Source organism: Cnephaeus nilssonii (assembly GCF_951640355.1).
Source record: "Cnephaeus nilssonii genome assembly, chromosome: 10".
NCBI lineage: Eukaryota > Metazoa > Chordata > Mammalia > Chiroptera > Vespertilionidae > Cnephaeus > Cnephaeus nilssonii.
In genome coordinates, this window is record NC_137081.1 from 26,223,721 (window position 1) to 26,245,247 (window position 21,527).

At 38.7% G+C, this 21,527-nt stretch overlaps 1 protein-coding gene across 7 annotated transcripts in view; it reads right to left on the reverse strand.

Moving 5' to 3' along the window:
• The window catches only part of DOCK10 (dedicator of cytokinesis 10), a 215,953-nt gene that overhangs the window by 123,650 nt on the left and 70,776 nt on the right, over positions 1 to 21,527 (reverse strand). The window contains exon 1 of one of the 7 annotated variants that reach the window (XM_079783205.1): positions 15,245 to 15,361. The exons of the other annotated variants lie outside the window; for them this stretch is intronic. Coding sequence (XP_079639331.1) covers positions 15,245 to 15,349 — 105 coding nt within the window. The 5' untranslated portion in view covers positions 15,350 to 15,361. Of the gene's footprint in view, positions 1 to 15,244; positions 15,362 to 21,527 lie in introns of those variants that run through there. 7 annotated transcript variants of the gene reach the window in all.

Genomic DNA, 21,527 nt, shown 5'->3' on the forward strand with positions numbered 1-21,527 from the left:
AAAGGGCCCTTTCAGCAAGATTGCTAGACGTAGCAAATAAAATTCAGAACTCCATGCAATATTTGAAGAAAAGAAGAAATTTCGTTGCCCAACATAATCTACTGAGTGAAAGACTAGCTGGACCCAACATAATCTACTGAGTGAAAGACTAGCTGTAAAACTTTCAACATTTTGAAGGAGAAGAAGTAAAGACACTATGGCATCAATTCGAGTAATTAAAAACAAAATCTTCCTAAAATCAGTATCTATTGATAAAATTTACTTTATTTAGACTTATTTTAAGTTACAATTCCCTATTTTCCCAGGCAAAGGTCAATTCTAAGGATCACAAAATGATAGCTTAAGAGACATGCTGATTCCAGATGTTTGGTTTGGTGCAAACATTTATTTCACTTTATTATTAGTTGGCTTTGAATGCCTTTCAGGGGTGGTATTTCACTCCAGTTCAGCTATGGATCTCCATAGTCCTTTTCTATTACTTCTTATGCTATAAAACCATACATTGATTTTACCAACTGCCCCACAAGGCCTACAAGTCTGAAACACCTGGCTTATTCTAGAACTTCTTTCCCACCCTAATATAGTCTTTGTATATTAGATGTAGCAAATAAGATAGAATGTATTGTAAAAGCATCAGACAGCTCTTATCTCAGCCATGGATTTGGTTGGTTATGACCCTTTTCTTTCTTGTGTTTTCAGCTTTAGTGTTTGAGCCCTTTGGTCTCATAAGCTGGTGGCATAACTACTAGCACTTTTCTTCTCTCATTTCTTTACACCACCATGTGAGAATGTGGCTCCTTGTGTGTTGCAGTTGATAGTTTTAAAGGCAAATGGCATCAAGATGTTTTAAGAGGCCTCCTACAATCTTGTTTGCACTGTCTTTTAAATTTCATCTCCCATCAGCTACAAACTACAGCATTAATAAATAAGCTGGAGACTAGCAGACCTTCAAAGAAGACATTTTACTAGGACACCTCTTCCACCTAAAGTGAATGCCACCTAAATTCATAGAATAGAAAAATTAGAGCTTACAAGTCACAGGTTATCAATAAAACCATAGAAAAACTAAGTCCTAAACTCTCCTTGTTATGCCCAATAAAAGGCATAGCTTACAACATCTATTGGAGGATAGATTTTCATTTCAGGCTAGGACATACAAGTCAATCAATAAATGACATTTACTAAGACTTTCCTGTTTAAAACGCTGCACTGATGTTATTTTGACACACAGTTACAAAACCTAGCCGATCTGTTTCATCTAATGTATTCAGTCTTGACCTTTGGGCAGAGATATATTAGTTGAGTACTATCTTTTCAGAGAACTTGTTAATCAATTCAGGATATTCAATGCTTGTGTAATTTTCAGGATATTCAATGCTTTATAATTTTTGTGGACATGATGGTTTTTGTGTTGTTTTTTTAAATATATTTTTATTGATTTCAGAGAGGAAGGGAGAGGGAGAGATAGAAACATCAATGATGAGAAAGAATCACTGATTGGCTGCCTCCTGCACACCCCAAACTGGGGATCAATTCCACAACCTGGGCATGTACCCTGACCGGGAATTGAACTGTGACCTCCTGGTTCATAAGTCAACACTCAACCACTGAGCCACGCTGGCCGGATGGACATGTGGTTTAAAATGCAAATAACAATGATACATTTCATAGCATCTAGAGCCTGGGATCTGGCAGTGTTTGCCATGAATGTGTTATGATCTGTGATGGTGAGAATCCAGGCTATGGATCCCGTAGTTCTCTCTGAAGCAGGAGAGCTGTTTTGTTCAATATTTCAGTCAAAGAGACAGATGTATATAAGGATGGTGGGATAAGTTAATTTCTCACTACAGCTGCTTGCAGAGACACTGAGTAAAATGGAACTAAGCAGCATTGATTTATAGCTTTACAACGGTTGGGTTTGTCCCTCTAGAATTTAATGTGCCTCTTTCTTCTGGAAATGCACCAACTGGGAGGAGGCATGTGCCAAGACTGCCCTGAATTGGATTGGATTTTTATAGTGCTTTTTACTCTCACTCTCTTTCTCTCAAATCAGTAATGAATTTCATTAGGTATTCTAAAACCACTCCAGGCCTGGGAAAAGGCACCCACCAGTACCTGTTATTATGCAGCAGGGCTGGTGTTGCACCACAGGGGTAACAGGCACTATTCTTCCTACACAGAATTAAGGGATTTGTTTGCTCCACTTCCCCAAATCCACAGCTCTCCTCCAATTCAACTTCACAGCAGAAGAATGGGATCCTGTCACCAAAACAAATGCTCCCTTCCTTTCTACTTATTCCTCACTTCTCATGGATTACCAACATAACATCTAAGTCCTAGAGTTGGTCAACCTGCCATCTTCGTGACAGCCAGTACTGCCAAGAGCCCTTTTATTGGTTTGGAGTAGTCGCTGGTCTATGCCTTAGCTAAAGATTCCAATCGCAAGAACATAGTGTCCATTACAAAGATCTGAATTGTTTTCATAATTGTAATTAAATATCAAATGGTTGAAGAAATGATGCTGAGGCTAAGCATTTGAAGTATGTAACACTGAACAATTAAATGACTAAATCATCAACCTAGACCTGTCTCCAGAATAGAAATACGATCTAACTAAAAAATTAGCTGGACTATGGAGCTCTGCTGTAGGAAAGTCCAAATGAAAGGGCGAGTGTGATTATAGGTTTTCTGTGTTGAGATGTAACTGAGAGTGTAGCATGCACTCTGGAATGAATGTTATGGGGTAATATTTATATGTCTTAGAACTGTACCACATCCACAGTGCTCATCACATAAGTGCTAAGTTTTAAATTTGCACTAGCCATGGGCTTAAATCACTTTTATTGTAAATTTAATGTGTACAAAGAGCAAAGAGTAGGCACTCAATAAGTATTTGTTGAGTTAATAAGTTTATATCATTTCATGCAGGAATTACTTTTCTGGGACTCAATTTAAAAAAAAAATCACATCTATAATCCAAAATTTATACAAAATTGTCTTTGCAACATTATCTTTGTAACAAGATGGGGGAAATATATTCACCTTAATCCAAGCTAGATAAGAAAGGTAGGCTGGCTGGTAGCCGCTATATCCAAAAAGTGAAGACACCATAACTGCTGCTCAAAAATGTGTGGTTTATATTTTTCAAAGAATTGTGTGTCATGGAGAGAGACTTAGTGCTATAATGGGCTCTGGGAAGGCCATTGAAAATAGGGTAGGGGTTGGAATAAAGCAATAAATAATTGTGTAGTACATGCAATGGTTCCTCCTTGCAATGCTTCATCCTTCATTACAGTTCATTGACCCTCAACATTTTGTATGAATGGCTCTTGTAGGAAAACATGAGGAGGTTGGGGTCCTTGATCAAGATACCAAGCATTGCTACAAAAGAAAAGATAACAAAAGGGCACTACCTCAGAAGGAAAGAAGGTCAAGTTCATCTTGACACTGTTTTTCTAGATTCACACATATTGTGACATTAGAATTTGAATCTAGAATACCTAGACCTATCAGGGGTAGTAAGGAATGAAGGACATGGTTGGCTAAAAACAGGAAACAATAAATTATCAAGGATAAGGAATGATTAGGAAATTATGGTACATCCTTTCTAAGAAATAATACATGAACATTAAAACTGAGTTTTTGAAGTTTGTAATAACAAGCAAAATTGCTTATGTATTATTGTTAAGTAAAAGTGGGACTAAATATTGCACACCAGAATAACTGTGCAAGATTTTAAAAACTTAAAGAAAAAAAGATTAGAGATATAGATCCAAATATTATCATTTATTACATTCAGGTTTTGCTATTTTGAATTTTCACATTTTCTATAATGAACATGGATTGCTTTCATCATGGTAAAAAAATGAACTTTGTCTTTCAAGTTATGATGCCTCCATGGAAACACTGGGGAAATTGTAATATTGTTTACCCTTTGCAAATCCACCAGAGAGGGAACCTAGAAAATCCCACTGGGGACTTCACATGCAAGTTCAACCACTAATATCTTCAAGTAATTAAAAAAAAGATACATAAACACCAGGGGAAGGAGACTGGGGGAAAAAATGATAGATTATGTATGTGTACTAGAAACTAATGTCAGCAAAAAAGGGAAGAACAATTAGCAATGTATTTACTAAAATATTTTGAGCTCTGTAGGGTTCCATAAAAATCTGGTAAATCACTTAACACCTCTGTGTACCAGTCACTGTTGCAAAGGATTCCAAGTCAGAATCTGTATTTGGAAGTTAGGCTCTTTTACCTGCCAGCTGCGTAATTTGGACAAGTCATTTAAATTGGACTAGTGAGGTTGAGTCCAATGAGTCAAGGGGCAATTTGTTGCTTATGGCAGTGCTGTTATAAGGATCAAGGAGATGGAGTATGTGCACCATCAAATACATGCCAGACAAATATAGATTTGCCTTTATTGGAAAATAATTGAAAGCACCTCACAAGTTTTACCCCAAAACATACACCAAAACCAAGTCAAATTAACCAGCCAATTGAACTAATTACACTAAATTCTTCATGTACCAAGAATTGAGCTCCATGCCTATATAGTTTTCATCTAAATTTCATTTAAACAAAGAAAACAAACAAACAAATTTTAATAACTAAAGATTCTGTGGAGGCAAGAGAATAACAAAAGGAAAAGCACTGAAATTTAAAAATCCTATATAATAAAAGCCTAATATGCTGTCTGATCAGTTGACCAGTTGCTATGACATGCACTGGCCACCAGGGGGCAGATGCTACAACCGGTAGGTTAGCTTGCTACTGGGCTCCAGCAATTGGGACTGTGTGAGACGGGCCGGGTGAGATGGGACGAACACACTCTGGAGCCGTCCCATGATCCCTCCCCAAATATTTCTCCTAATTAATTTCCTTTCAATGTGCACAAATCCATGCACTGGGTCTCTAGTAAAAGATAAAAGGTCAGTGGCTCCTCCATGGATCTCCTGAATCAGGTTGGGGCTCCTCTGACCCCCACAGGTAGAAAGAAGAATGAAAGTGACTTTGAAATTCTTTTTTTTTTTTTCCTTGAGAAATAGCCTAGGAAATATTTTTATGTATTTATACCTCTATATTCAAAAAAAGATTAAATTTAGTATTGGTTTAATATTAAATTTATTAGCTGTGCAAATATAAGTATCTAGATAACAGTCAAGTTGTAGATACTTAGAATTTGTTTCTGTAGCTATTACCTACACACATGCAGGTCAAGCTTGTTAGGACAGGTTAGTTAACAGGATCACTAAGGACTCATCAGGGAAATGGTTTAATGTGATAAGGAATGAAGAATAATCTCTATAGCAAATCCCTTGTGTTTGGGGCCCATATGTTTGTGTTCTAAATTTTAAGTGTAATTAGGGAGCAAGGCTTTGGTTACTCATCATTAAGGTCATTTTAATTTGTTAATCTGAACTAGTTGCTCTCCTTTTCAGGATATCTGATCTTTTCAAGAAATATTTTGAAAGAGATTTTTTTCCTATTTTTGAGAAGTGTATATTTTTCTGCAACATGCAATGTATCCTGTGATGCCAATTTGGACTTCCTTAATCACTCTTGTCATTTTTGGATATCTGAAATTTTATTCTAATTTGAATATTCATAACAGAATTAATCCTGTATCTTGAAATGCTTTCTTCATCTTACAAAACTTTGCATCCTGGCTAATGACTCAGAAAAACAAACCAATCAAAATAACCACCATAGGACCAATACAGTAGGCTCTACCATGTTAATTCCTTAAATATCCTCTTGACATCTTGGCACACAGACAAGCAAATAGCTAAGAATAAGGATCCAGGGGGATCTTTAGAGAGACCCTAAAAAGAATTCCAATCTTGAGATCTCCAAAACATATTCAAAATAACACAGCTGGTAACTAATTTCTGCATTATCAAGATAACTGATTAATTTTCTTAGAGGAAATAAAAGATCTAAATGACACATGGATTTTTTAGACTTTAATTTAATCCAGGCTCCTTTGGCCTTAATGCAGTTGAAACGGAACCAACTTCCACACTATTTGTGCTTAAAACAAATGAGAAAATTGGAAAGAGACCATGCAGCTGGATTCACAGCATAGCTGTCAGCTTGTGGTCGTGTGACAGATTCAATTCAGCCTTTCATCAAAGGGAGTTCCACTGGACAACTTCTCAAATGTTGGCGCTTCAGAAAACAAGACTAGCTTTTCTTACCAAAAAGGAAATGATTAAGTAAAGAATAAGCCATCTTATGTTGACCCTGTAACCTTCTCTCTGTTTTGACCAACTGAGTTTCGTGAGAATGAAAAAACACTAGCTAAATCAAAGTTAGGAATTCCACAGCTGGGAGAGCTCAGATTAAGCCGAATTTGGAAATGGTTCCCTTGGTAACAAAAAAGGACATAGATCTCAGAAGAGATCAACTACTAGTTGATTTCTTAGTCCATTTCAGTAAAATAAACCCAGTTAAACTTGGTAAATTATAAAGCCCTTTGCAAATATATAAAAAGGATTAATCATCATACTCAACATAAACATGGTAGATAGAAAAATCAGAATAGTCTATTTTGTTAACCCTCAATTTCATTAGGAAAATCAAGGTGATCAACAAGCTTATAGTATCTACACTAATAAAAGAAAAACATGCAAATTGACCATCACTCTACTATGCCCATCAGCCAATCAGGAGGGAATATGCAAATTAGAAGGCCAAAGATGGCAGCTGCCCAGCTACTCCAGGTGTGGAATGGCCAGGCGGGGCAGGACACCTGCTATGAGAGGGAAGGCAGGGGGTGAAGGGATCTACAGAAGCAGCACTCCGTCCTCAGCGAAGATGAAGACAGCAGACTCTGGCCAGAGTCTGCAGCAAAGACGGCAGACTTTGGCAGGAGTGAAGGCCTGGGTCCCATGTGCCGGAGGAAAACCGGTGCTGGAAGCCAAGAGAAGGAAGGCCTATTGCATGAATCTCTTCGTGCAACGGGCCTCTAGTCTATAATAAAAGATATACTTCCAAGTTGAATTCAGACCTTTGGAATTTTTTTTTTTTTTTTAAGGAAATTTGACCATGTATATCTTTTAAGAGCACATCAATATCCATGTGATACATTATAACAAATTATAATAAAAATTAAGTAAAAATGGCTACTTTTTCATCTAATACCAGTACTTATAAAGAAGTAGAAAATATCCAAGAATATCCAAATCAAATTAAATTGTATGTCTCATTTAGTTTTCTAGATACAATTGAAAGATCATAGATATCATTAAAAATACATCACAACCCAATTACAAGTCTGCCTGACACCAGGGAAATTAATGCCTTGGAGCAAACTGCTGGGAATTTTAGATTAAGTTGTATGAAGACTGTGATAAAAGCTGTCACTGGCACAAACTCTGATACTATTTTAGTATCAATAGTCACACAAATAAACTTTCACTGACAGGTCAAGTGTGAGGGGAGTATTTGTGTATATATACAAAAACATACATATCACATACATGAATGTAAACAGATATGTCAAGAACATGTACCTAAGTTTTAAATAAATCTTCCCCTAGCAAGAGTCAGCTCATTCTTTTATTTCCTTCTTTATTTTTGGTTGCTTGAAATTGAATATATATAGTGGACTTTTGTTGTCTTTTGGCCTATGTAACATCTATCCTGTATAGATGTACGTATGTATGTATTCATGTACGTATGTTTTTATTTACGAATTTCGTGCATGGGGGTGTGTGTCCCTCAGCCCAGCCTGCACCCTCTCCTATCTGGGACCCCTCTCACAATCCAGGACTGCTGGCTCACAACTGCTCACCTGTCTGCCTTCCTGATTGCCGCTAACCGCTTCTGCCTGCCAGCCTGATCACCCCTTAACCACTCCCCTGCCAGCCTGATTGATACCTAACTGCTCCCCTGCCAGCCTGTTTGCCCTTAACTGCCCTCCCCTACAGGCCTGGGTCCCCCCCAAATGCCCTCCCTTGCAGGCCTGGTCCCTCCCAATTGCCCCCGCCCCCTGCTGGCCTGAATGCCCACAACTGCCCTCCCTTGCAGACCTGGCCTCTCCCAACTGCCCTCCCCTGCTGGTCATCTTATAGCGGCCATCTTGTGTCCACATGGGGTCAGTCATCTTTGACCACATGGGGGCAGCCATCTTGTGTGTTGGAGTGATGGTCAATTTGCATATTATTCTTTTATTAGATAGGATAGAGGCCTGGTGCATGGGTGGGGGCCAGCTGGTTTGCCCTGAAGGGTGTCCCGGATCAGGGTGGGGGTTCCCTTGGGGTGTGGGGCGACCTGGGCGAAGGGCCTGTGGTGGTTTGCAGGCCAGCCACACACCCCGGTGACCCAAGCGGAGGCCCTGATATCTGGGATTTCTTTATCTTCTACAATTGAAACTTTGTAGCCTGGAGTGGAGCCAAGCCTCCTGCTTGCTCCATGGTGGCAGCCATTTCTGTTGGGATTTATTTATCTTCTATAATTGAAACTTTGTAGCCTTAAGCGGAGGCCAAGGCAGGCCAGGGCAGGTGGGAAGCTTGACTTCCTCCATTGCCGGGGAAACCCAAGCCTCCTGCTCTCTCTGTGGCCGCAGCCATCTTGGTTGTGTTAATTTGCATACTTGCTCCTGACTGACTAGTGGGCGTGGCTTGTGGGTGTAGCGGAGGTACGGTAAATTTGCATATTACTCTTTTATTAGATAGGATTAGCATTTACTTTCCTTCTGGTGACTTAATTCTCTCCCTATCCCCATAAGAGCAGTCTTGCAATGTCTGACAATGAAAAGGGTCCTGTTTTTCTGTGGTCAAGGGCATGTGACCCCAGCGAGGCCCATTCAACACTTCCCTCCAAAACTCTGGATCTTGAGTGGAGAGATACCAAAATGCCACATGATTGCCCATTAGTCCCAGGCACCAAGAGCACCCATTTCCAATGCCCTGAGATGTTCTATGTCCATCCCTGTTCTTTTCCAGCCTATCTCTCCAACCTTCCCTCTGTTCTCTTATCTAGACTGTGCTTATTTATCTGAGTGGATTTCTTCTGCTTGCAGCTAAAGAAATCTAAGAAAATAAAATACAAGGAACAGCACCTATAATATGGTACTATTATCTCCTCAACTTGTCTTCATTTGGATTTGAATGGTATTAAAGAAGAACCTCTTGTAGCCAATGAATCCTTCAAGTTCAGGAATTTAGGTTCAGTAAACCATTTATTGCTAATGAATTCCAATGTCATCTCATTCTATAAAACATACATCAGGCATCACAAATCCTGGGGACGAGGTTACTTAAGTACCTGCTTGGTTTCCTAAGGTGGTAAACTCAGTGTAGCCTTATCTCTAATGTACCACTAGGCCTAACTTCTCCTTCTCCTATAATACCAGAATAACTTGGGGGCAAAAAAAAAGGTTATTTCCATATTTACTGTCAGTGCCGACATTCCACATACTACAATTTTCTCTCCCAGGAGGTGCCAGGTTGTATTGGAAGTACTGGCAGCCCCCTAGAGTATATGATCAACCAGGCATCTCTAAGCCATTACTGGCCCCAAATCCTTTTCCTTTATTGTGCCATTTTCATTGTAAGAGTCACATTTGCTATTTTTGTTTCATTAAAATACACTCATCTTTTAAGTATGTTTGTTTGTAGAAGTAACATAATTACACAAAATAATTTCATACTAATAATGAAAACTCATTTTTCTGATTTACCCCATATATGCTAATAATTATTATTATTTTTCTACAACTACTACCATGATCAAATTTCTCTTATTATATCAAGCCTAGAAAAGATAATCATTGCTTTATTTTACAGATGAAGAGACTTGGATAACTGAGGACTTGCTGAGCAAGTTGATGGAAGAACTGATATTTCAACCCAGTCAGCAGGAAGCCTGTGGTCCACTCCATTCCTTAACTCCACTCCACCAGCAAAGATCATGTCCTTTCAGGAATAGACAACATCAAAGCTTCTTTTTTATTTTTATTTTCCTGAGTGATGATGCTGAAACAGAGCTGTAGTTTTGAGGACTATTCCTGTTCCCTTTGTGAGTTCTGCAGGGAAGGACATTAAAAATCTAGGGGCTGGTATGAGGTCCCTGGTCACTTCAGGGAAGGCAGTGCTAAGGACAGAGAACAAAAAGTATGTATAAGAGGGTAAGGGGGACCAAGAAAATGAATAAGATAGTAAATGTCAGATAATGTCTGTGGCAAAAACCACAATGGAAATTGCCACTAATTGAGGGAATCTGTAAATTCAGAAAGTTTTGTACCACTGCCACCATCTGGGAAAAAGAAAAAAAAAAGAGTTGTTGGGATCATGATGTTACTACTTCCTGTATACTGTGGCATTCCCTGTTCTGATAAATGGTTGACCTCCTGCTCAGAGAGTTATAAAGGACACCTTCAAGGAGTTAATTCTACTTGGTATGACAATTATCCCCACCTTCTTTCCTAGCTCTTCTCTTCTTCCTCTCTTAGCAGTCACTCTTGAGGAAAGTGAATTCATTCTTGGTTAAGTTGCAGGTACCTCTCCTGAGTCCATTTGGAAAGTATTCTTTCTCTGCAGCTACCTGGCACCTGAGCTGGCTCCTCCCTCTTGCTCAGGCCTTACCCTGAGCCCTCCGATGGGGCCTCAACTCTTATGCCAGATCAAATTTCAGCTTATACTTCTCCATTTTCATGTTTCAGATTGAATTTGATCCCTGCCATTACTCCAGCTTCTTTGTATTTTCCAACCTGTTCATTTGTAGCTTTCATCCCTAATTTCCATCATTTCAAACCTCATTCAGGCTCATTTCATTGTTTCCTGCAGCAGCCATCCTGCGACCCCATCCTGTGCTTTCTTTCAGCTCACTGGCTCATCATAAAATAGCCTAAATAAGCAATTGAGAATGTTTGTATAAAACAAACAGTAACAGTAAAGTAAGGAAGCACAGATGACCAGGGAGGGAGGCCGTTCACCTTAACAAGGAAGAATAAAGGATAAAAAATAGACTTGAGCTGGGCCAGCGTAGCTCAGTGGTTGAGGTTCCACCCATGAACCAGGAGGTCATGTGTTCGATTCCTGGTCAGGGCACATGCCCAGGTTGAGGGCTTGATCCCCAGTGTGGGGCGTGCAGGAGGCAGCCAATCAACAATTCTCTCTTATCATTGATGTTTCTTTTTCTCTCTCCCTCTCCCTTCCTCTCTGAAATCAATAAAAATATATTTAAAAAGTAGACTTGAAAGATACATATTATAAAATGATGTATATGAGATGTATGGTAAAGACATTCAGATCAGATCCTCTATCTATAGTTTTTAATTTTCTATTAATGTGCTAATAGGCTATTACTAAAGAGGGGAGCAAGAATTTTTATGCATATTCCAAAATTTTCAAGTCCTGCAGATTTAAGACCTACAAGCCAGAAAAAAACTTAAAAATATCAAACACACTTATTTTTCTGATTGTACAGATGATTGATAAAATAATTCAACTTAATCGTGTACTTAATCTTTCCAAATTAAGACTTGTAACATAAGAAGGAAACTATCATTCTTATTGACTTCCTATGTACTAGAGATCATTCTGAATGATTTGGATTAACCCTTTGCAAACTTATCCTTTTGCACTCGGATGTCGAGTGTGACTCGACACGGTTAGCATCGGTAGCAGCTCTTTTTATACTCTTTGAATGTATCAATAATTTGAAATATAAAAAAATCCAAATAAATAAGTTTGTATGAAAAGAAACTCCAGTTTTTTATTCTACTGCCGTGCTTTGTAAAATCTGGGGTATTTAAAAAATTAAATCCTGAATAAAGGAATCGAGAAAAAAGCAAGCGAGTGCAAAGGGTTATTTATTTGGATTTTTTTATATTTCAAATATATACGAGCTGCTACCGATGCTAACCGTGTCGAGTCACACTCGACATCCGAGTGCAAAAGGTTAAAAAAAAAGACAGTTAAAAAGAAAACCTCCAACTACAGAATACCACAAACATTTCAAAATTTAAGAGAAGTTGTTCTACTTGATCTAACACGTTTCATTTTTCCTTGAACTTTTCTTATAATGCAAATGCACTCTGTGATAAGTGAATTAAAGTACCAAAGGCATTTCTTAGACAATACACTTGAAAATTGGATTCATAAGGGAAACTTCCAAACCAATTAAAATTTACAATACAGTTAAACAGCTTCTAAAACATTTGCAGAAAATGAAATAGACAAAATTGTCAATCAAGGTCAAGAGAGTATCAAGTTTGAATTGTATACCTTTCAGGAAGTCACAAACATCTAGTTAAACATTCTAGATTACTAAGAAAGTAAACCATTTCTAAATTTGCCTTTTTGCAAGAAATCATTTGTAGAGTTCAAAATTCACATGATCATTATAAAAACAGATAATCTATAATAATCATCTCCAAGAATCATTATTTCTTTTTTCACTACAATGTAGGAGTATATCCAAAAATTCAAAAGAATTTATTATTTTACTCTCTAAACAAACTTTAAGCCTCATCTTCCTTTGTTGGTCATTTGCTCACATGAATTGCTTTTTCATTATCACCTATCAAGTTGTCTCTGAAGCCAGTCGAAGGATGTTGGTTTAACCTTTAGAAAGTTTAGATGGTTGTGTTGTAGAAATTCCAAAAGAGCTTTGAGTGGGTTTTAGCTCAGCTGGGCTTAGGTGGGGGCGGAAAAAAAACAATGGTCTTTCTAAGGCAAATCCCATCAACACAGAGCAGTCTAGGACCCTGAGCACTCAGCTTGATGCAATTCAGAATTGTGTCTACTCCGTAGCCCTGTCACTGCAAAAGGTTCCCAGGAGAAGGTGTCACCTCCCAGTGGCAGTCTCTGGAAAGGCAATCTCGCTATAATTATATCCCGCTTCCCTTGTCTTGGAAACATAAATATTCTACTTGGCTTTATTAATACTACATAACACTTATAACTTTGATAGAGTTTAAATCATGTTCAGAATACACAAGACCAACTTGAATTCTAGTAAGTAATCTTGAAATAGGGCATGTACTGTTATGAACATTTTATGAAAGAGGAAACTGAGGCTCAGAGTGACATTAAGTATTCTGCACAAGGTCATCTAGATGGTAGATGAGAATGTGAGATAGAATAATCCCCTAGGGCTCCAATTACACGTTTCACTTCTTGGATTAACTTTTTTTTTTCTTTTTTCCAGAAGTGAAACCCACATCTCAGGATAATACTTCGGATGGATTGAGCAATCCCTTACTCTACAGAAGAGACAACCTGTGAAAGGAGATAAGCCTATCTTATGAAGACTCCAAGCAGGCAACAGCAGTAGGAAAGTCCCCAGTGCCTTCCACAGAAGAAAGCTAATCACTGTATGAATGATCTTAATTAAATGTGAATGCATTGCTACTGAATGCTGTGGGAAAACACAGCCCTTACTGGCTGCTTTTCCCATAGTGCTTAGTAGTAATACCTTCAAATTCAATTAAGATAATTCATAGAATGATTAGCTTCATTATACGGGGAGACACGAGGGACTGTCCTGTTGCCAAACTGTATGTATGGTCTGTATGAGATAGGCCTGTTCCTCTCCTGTGTGTTCTTTAGTGAACACAAGAAGAAGTAAATCTCACGGTGACATAACCCACAGAACTTCTAAATTCCACTGAAAGACAGTGAGGAAATTACGGTGTTTTTTTCTGGACTGGTCTAAAGGCTAAATGATCTCAAACCAAGTAAGTTTTTCAAATACTTATCCTTTTTAACAAGCTGGTGGTAAACAACTGATGAAGCTCTTATGGAGCCAGGAGAGAAGATACAACTGGGCAATCATTTTGGGTCAATGGAGACCAAGAGGTTAGGTTCAGGACCCTGAATATTCCAGTTGTGAAATGCTGCCTGGAAAGACCCAGGTGTATCCCATGGAATAAAGGTCAAGGGGCTCACTTGCCTGTTTCCCAAGGGAAGACATTTAGTACTGAGATAATGACCGAGGAACCAACCAAACAACAACACAGCACCAATCCTATGAGCCACATGTCTGGTAAATTCTATCTACTTACATTGCCATGATATAGATGGTGAGTATACAGAGAACCACTGTTACTTAAGATGTAGTATTCTGGTTCCTGATTTCAGCCCAACAAGGGATGACTATTCATTAGTTTGATTATTCATATTCATTAAATGACTATTCACAAAGCATCATTATATTATCATTTACACATTTTTTTTTTAAAAAAAGCTGCTCTGTTTCTAGACGCTTATATGAACAAAAAGTATATTTACCCCTAGTGGTCCTCAACTGGGGACATCACTCTCCCCGTCGCAGGGGACATCTGGAAATATTAGAGACCTTTTTGTCACAACTGGGGAGAGTTTGCCACTAGATCTAGTGGGTGGAGGCCAGGGATGTTACTAAATATCTACAATGCAGATAGCCTGGCACAACAAAGAAATCGTAGACCCCAAATAACAGCAGTGCTCAGGTGAAGAACCCCTACCCTGAAGAAAGCAAGCAAAATTTGAACACCCCGTAGAATGAACATTTCTGTACAAAGAACTGCCAATCATGTTGTTGCAGCCATTTATCATATACAGTGAGCCCTTCACATTGCATGTGGTTCACTGCAGGCCTCCAATACTCAGCTGCCAATTGTTCTAACAGATAGGCATCTTGAATTCTGTAATAAATACACATTTCCGGAGCCCTCATTTTGTTTACAGACAATAAAAAGGCAGAAACATTTTAACAGTAAGCAAACCACATCTTTTTAACCTTTAAAACTTACCAATTTCTACTCTCTTCCCTGACTCATGTAATCAAACACTTATTTACATTTTCTTTCACCTTTTGCATTGTTCTAAGTATTCTAAAACAAATAATGAGTGGTATGTGATAAAATACAGAGTAGTATTTTTTAAAAACACAACTATATACAAGTGATCAACTGGGCTCTTCATTGAAGCACTTGTAGGCTTTTTAAAGAGACAATTTTCTAGTAATACTTTAACTATTTAAATCCTCTACAATATGTTTTAAAATATTAATGGGAGTAATTCCAATATTCCAAATAGTCTAATAATATCTTAGCTACTTAAATTGTCTATCAATATGTTTTAAAATAATGATAATAAGAGGATATTTATGAGCCAAACTGAAAATTTGATTATGTCTAAGACTTTGCCCACAGCTTATATTAGAATACCACCCCAGAGCTAATCTTAATTTTTTTTTAAGTATTGAAATAAAGCTGAAAAGCAAACAGCGACATTTGGATACCTACAGAACCAAGCCTGTGGATTTCTTCTTGATTTACTCTTCTCACTGTCCGTCTCTTCTTCCAAAATTCACTGGGCTCCCGTTTGAAAACCTTTCCTCGGAAGCTCATTGTATTGCTGTCATTTGATTCGCAAAATATTTAAAAATGTCAATTTTGTCAAACCTCTTCCTTCTGAAGCCTCACCAGGCCTAACGATTCTTTCTTCTCTGATAAAAAGGGAAATGCTCATGCTACATTAACATAACTCACCCAAAAGGAAAAGAAAACCGACAAGTTACCGCTTCCTGTAAGTAACTAACTACCAGCTGTTCAGATAGGCTTCTGTGTAAGTATTCTCCTTAGTCACCTGCTTTAGAGCAAGACAACAACACAAGGGGACTTTGGACATCTAAGAGAATCGCTCAGAGCGAAATAAACCAGACGCAGTAAATCCACCCATGGAACTAAATCAAGATTGAATCAAAGAGCTAATTTACTGTAAGGGTCTATGTCTGCCACTTAAATGGCCATCCAAACTTTATCAGTCTGGCTAGATCCAAAGGTAAACTATAATAATACACCTGAGATCTGAGACATCTGTTTAAGGCAGTTGTTCATGAAAATGTAGTTAAATTAGTGGTTTTCCTAGAGGGTTGCCCAAGGCAATTAGGGAACAAGAAGAAAATATTAGAATTCTATTTATATTGTTTATCTAAATAAAGAAAATTGACTTGGACACCTTGGTTTTCTATGCTAAATGGTCACAAAGGTTCAAATAGTTAATTCCCTAATCTTTAGAGTTTTGCTCATTTTCTCTGGGGTTGTGTAAAAGTGCAACTCTTCCCTCAAACCCACCAGAATGTTCCTTCCTGTTTTATTTTTCTTCATAGCACTTAGCAGCATAGCACACTATGCTGTACATTTTACTTATTATTCAAATTATGATCTGTCTTCAACTAAACTCTATGCTCCATGAGAGTAGAGTCTGCCTCATTCACTGTGTCCTTCAGTGATTAGAAAAGTATATAATTAAGTTTAATGAAAAAAAATAAATGGGGAGCTTACATTGATTGTGCTTAACAATGAATCTTGTCCCATATGCATCAAGATTCATTGTTTGTGTTTTGAAATATTAGTTATGATAAGAACTATATAATTTATAAATAAACATAGAATATGGGAGTATAGTCAATATTTTCCTACAAGGTGCATGAGATAAATATTTGGAGACCACAGGACTAGGAAATTGACTAAACTTTAAAAGGTTAGTTCTAAAATCCACTGTTGTATGAGACAGTTATTCAGTTTCTTCAAGATTCTGTTTAGTGGAGCCCACCAGCTTGATGTAAGTGCTAAAGAAACCTTTCCTTGTCCATGAAGCACAATGTGGGTTGTAAAGATAGTTGAAGGAATATTTCCACTGAGGACTGATCTCCATGACTACCTTGGTAGAAGAAACTCCCACCAACTCTCCTAGGAGGTGAGTCTTGAGGAAAGAATCCTGTGAAGTGTTCTCGCTTTTAAATCAGGGAGGGTCAGTGGAGGGCACCTTTGTACAGAGCACCGTGTGATGTGCAATGTGGATAGAAGCAAGAAGCTTAACCAGGAGAACAATTTCTGTGTAAGAGGTTCTCAATGTTCTGGGAGTTTTGAACTTTAAGAAAGAAAAATAACTTAAGGCTGTTACCTAGCTCACAAATTTCGCTCATGTCCTGCCTAGAAGGAGGATTCAGGCTACAGGTGGAAAGGGGTGACCAACAAGAGGAGGGAACAATGTGTAAGCAAGTTGTGGTTGGTGCAGAGGCTTTTGTTCCAGAGCCTGTCTTTTCTTCCTAGTGCTCAGCATGCTGAATGGTGGAGGTGCAAGGAGGCTGCCATACATGATTCCAACTTGAAAACCAGAAGTGAATGGTCCCAGAGATCCTGGGCCTGTTGCTAATTTCTTTCAGGTCTTTACTCAGATGTTTCTTCCTCAGAAAGCCTCCTGTGACCATCATTTTAAAACTATAGCCCCTCCCCTAAATACTTCTGATGATCCTCCCTTGCTTTTTTTTTTTTGCCATAGAGAAAATGGAATAAGAGGTTCTTATTTCACCCTTAGAAACCATGTGTGCAAGCACAGTTCTGATTCTGTACTGAAGATAGTGATCCTCAGGGAAGGTCTCACTTAACCAGCTAGTTCCAACAACCATGCCCTTAAATAGATGTCATCGGCTTATTTAGTAAGCTTTCCCTTTATCTCAAATACTTTTTTACTGATGCAGGAAATTCCCTTTCCCCCCAATAATAACTAGATTTAGCTGAAGCACATACATATATCTCAGACTTGAATAACTCAGACATCTCTACCTTATCATGGGGCAAGTAAAAGGAGATGTTGATCATTACTTGTCAAAGTATGGAGACTGAGGAAGCCTCTTTCAAAAGCCATGAGAAAAAAATAGCAAGATGCTATAAAAACAACACCTGGAGGGGTAAACTATGTCATTAATCTGTAACTGGCTCAAGTAAGCAACCAGGAATTCCACAGAGCAGAAGCCCTTTGACCCATGGTCATTCAATATTTGGGAATTCCACTGTATGTCTTTACCCTAAATAGATCTCACCCTCTAAATAACTTTCACATTTGTTCCATGAGCAGGTATATTATAGTACATACCAAGTTTTCAGATTTACTTTTTTTTTCATTATATGATATTAGAGGCCCGATGCACAAATGTGTGCACCAGTGGAGTCCCTCGGCCTGGCCTGGGGGATTGGGTCAAAACCAGCTCTCCAACATCCCCCGAGGGGTCCTGGTTTGCGAGAGGGCGCCGGCCAGGCTGAGGGATGCCACTGGTGCACAATCAGGGCAGGGAGGGATGTGGGAGGTTGGCCAGCCAGGAAGAGATTGTGGGAGGGGCCCAGGGTGTGTCCGGTCCATTTCGCTCAGTTGATCGGCAGGACCCCAGCATCAAGCTAACCTACTGATTGGAGCGTCTGCTCCCTGGTGGTCAGTGCACGTCATAGCGACTGGTCAACCGGTAGACTGTCTGCCCCCTGGTGGTCAGGGCACATCATAATGAGAGGCTGAGCTGCCTTAGCATATCATTAATATATTATGCTTTGATTGGTTGAACGGCCAACCGGTTGATTAGACAGATAGCATATTAGACTTTTATTATATAGAATTATGAGAGTCTGCCTCTGAGTCACCTAATGCCCTGGTGTTAGACAGTAGCTGGAAATAGTATTTTACAATCCCTTCTGGACTGCGGATCCATTTGAGAATCTAATAAAAACCGTGGATTCACCAGAAAAGTGTAAATATCAGGAAGTGTACATGCAAGTGTACATCACAAATGTCAAAGTTCATCTGAGGACCCTCATACCCAAGGTACTGTAAATTCCTAACTCAGAGTTTTAGAAGATTCAGAAGTTTTAGAAGGAATACTATCTTATCACAAGGAATTTAAAAATCTTGAGCAACTCTTAAAATGACTTCCTCTCTTTCTATTATTTGCATCTAGTCTCTCCTCTATTCCTCTTTAGGCGCCACGTTTCTTTATCTGCAGCCCCTCCCACTCTGTGACTTCTGCAATACCAGAATGACTCATTTCTCCCCTGGCTTAGCTTTTATTGCAGCCCCCTTAAATACTGGCAAAGGGAGGCATTGTCAGGCAACATATGGGGTTGTCAGATAGCCATAAATGCGAAGGAAAGGAAGACCCAGCAACATGAAGTGGTGTTCCCTGGATGGCACTGTTGGAGAACTCTACTGAGCTTTGCCTTCCTTGATTTCAGACCAAGCCTATTTATCCAGCATCCTGTTATACTCCACACCATTCCAACAAATTCCCTTTCTGCTTAAGTTCAGAAATATGTTGGCAATCAAAAAACCTAACCAGGACATTGGGCAAGAATGGACAATAAAGAGAAATTCCTTGTGGCTCAACCACAAGCAATCACTGGGAAGTTCATTAGAAAAGAAATCTGATACCAATAAATAGTCAGAATTTATGAAGTACTATATTCAAGGCATTGCTGGTCTTCATAAGAAGTACATAACATCCTTTCTAGCCTTAAGAAGCTTGTACCCGCAGAGGAGTTCTAGAATTTGAACTAGTCTGGGAAAGCTTTATGGTAGAACCTAACTATTAGACGAGAGTGAAGTAGATGGGAAAAGGGTAAAAGATACTCTAGGGAAGGGGAATGTAGTTCAGAAAAGGCATAAGATAGAAACATTAAAATCATAGGATCTGCAGTCATCTTGGACCAAATCCTAGGTCCACCACTTCCTGACTGTGTATCTTTCAGCCAATCACTCACTGTATCTAGGAGTAAGTTCTCTCTTCTGTAAAATAGGGATAGCATGGTAGCCACCTCAGAAAGTTGTGAGAAGAAGTGAGATGACTCTTTTAAAAATTTCATCACATTGCATGGTACATAGTAAGCACAACTATTAGTTGTTACAAAAGCTAACAGGCACACCAAAACAGGATGTTTAAGAAAAAGTTGGAAGTTCAGCCTGTCTAGAGCCATGGGTTGAATAAGAGAGAAGAGGTAGAAACTATTAGAAAAGAGAAGTCAGGGGCCAGTTCATGGAGGACTTTGAATGCTGAGATAATGAATGTTTCCACTGTATCCTGAAAGCCATGGGAGACCACTGGAGGGTTTTTTAAATTACAATTATATTAGTGCCTTTGGGAGATGCATTTGGTAGCTATATGCAGGCTGGATTTGGAAGAATGTGATCCATAGACAGTTTGCATTAATCCAGGTGTGAGCATAGAGTGGTGGAGGGCAGAAAACTTGGCAACAAAAACAGATTTCAGGGAGATTACACATAAATACTTGGCAACTAAATGGAAAAGGATAGCTGAAATTTACTGAGCAGAGACTAGGTGATGGGTGCTGGTCTAAAGTTTACAGTACCTTATTTCAACCATGCAACAACCCTGTGAGGTAGGTATTATTATTGTGATCAGCACCCCAGTTTTACAGAGGAAGTTACTTGGGTCCTGAGAAGGGATGCAACTGGCCCAAAGTATCCAAATCAAGTAACGCATCTGGGATCTAAACCCGGCAGTCCGGGTTCATAGCCCATGCCCTTAACCAGAAGAGAGGTTCACAGATGTCAGCAGGTTTATGAGTTTGGCCATCAAGAAAATGGATAATATGACTGAGGAACTCAGGAAGGTCAGAAGAAAGGACTAGTTTTCCTACTAATTCTGACTTAGAGACATATTGAGTATCAGGACAAGAAGACAGACAAATGGGCATGTCTAGCACCATTGTTATATGTGTGCCTCGAGCTCAGGAAAGAGTCAGGCCTACAGATGTGAAGCTGAAAACCATCAAAACAGTTAAAATTGAAAGTCCAAAAATAAATAGAACTCATGGAGAACAGAGTAGTATGGAATTGAGAATACAGTCATTTTTCTTTCTTTTACTTTTTTACTTTTTTATTGAATTTATTGGAGTGACATTGGTTAATAACATTATATAAGTTTCAGGTGTACAATTCTATAATACATCATCTGGATATTGTATTGTGTATTCATCACCCCAAGTCAAGTATCCTTGAATACAGTCTTGAAGTTCTTTTACATATGACAGGTGGAAGGCAGTTTATGAAATTGAGAGGCCTAGAGATAAAGGGGAAATCTACCAGGGCAGTGCAGCATCCAGATGCACTGGGGAGGGGAATTTAAGGAAGGTGGCGCATGGCATCTGGGCTGAGATCCAAGTAGGACCCAAGGATGTCCAAAAAGATTCAGTGTGAGAGATAAGCAAGGTGAAAACTAAGGACCTTGCAGTCTTGGATTCGGACAGATCTATGTTGGAATCCTCTTCAGCCATCTATTAAATGACTTCCAGCAAGTTACTTGACTTCTGTCTGCCTGTTTCTTATATCTACAATGAAGCAATTAGTATGTAACTTATGGGGCTGTTATGAAATAATGTTAGTACCTGGCATTGAGGAAAGATACATATTGTGTGTATGTATATATAATAGCTAAGATTCTTATATGTACCTATAATGTAAACTTTTATTTATTGAATATGACTGGTATTTACCAGGTCTACCTAGGTATATAATCAATGTATAGACACACCTATACCATATGCATATACATGTACATACAAAATACACAAACACAGATATTCACATATATATATATATACATATATATATATACACATATATATGTGTGTGTGTGTGTGTGTGTGTGTGTGTGTGTGTGTATATATATATATACTAGAGGCCCAGTGCATGATTGAATCATGCACATGTAGGGTCCCCTACACGCTTTCACTTTTCGCG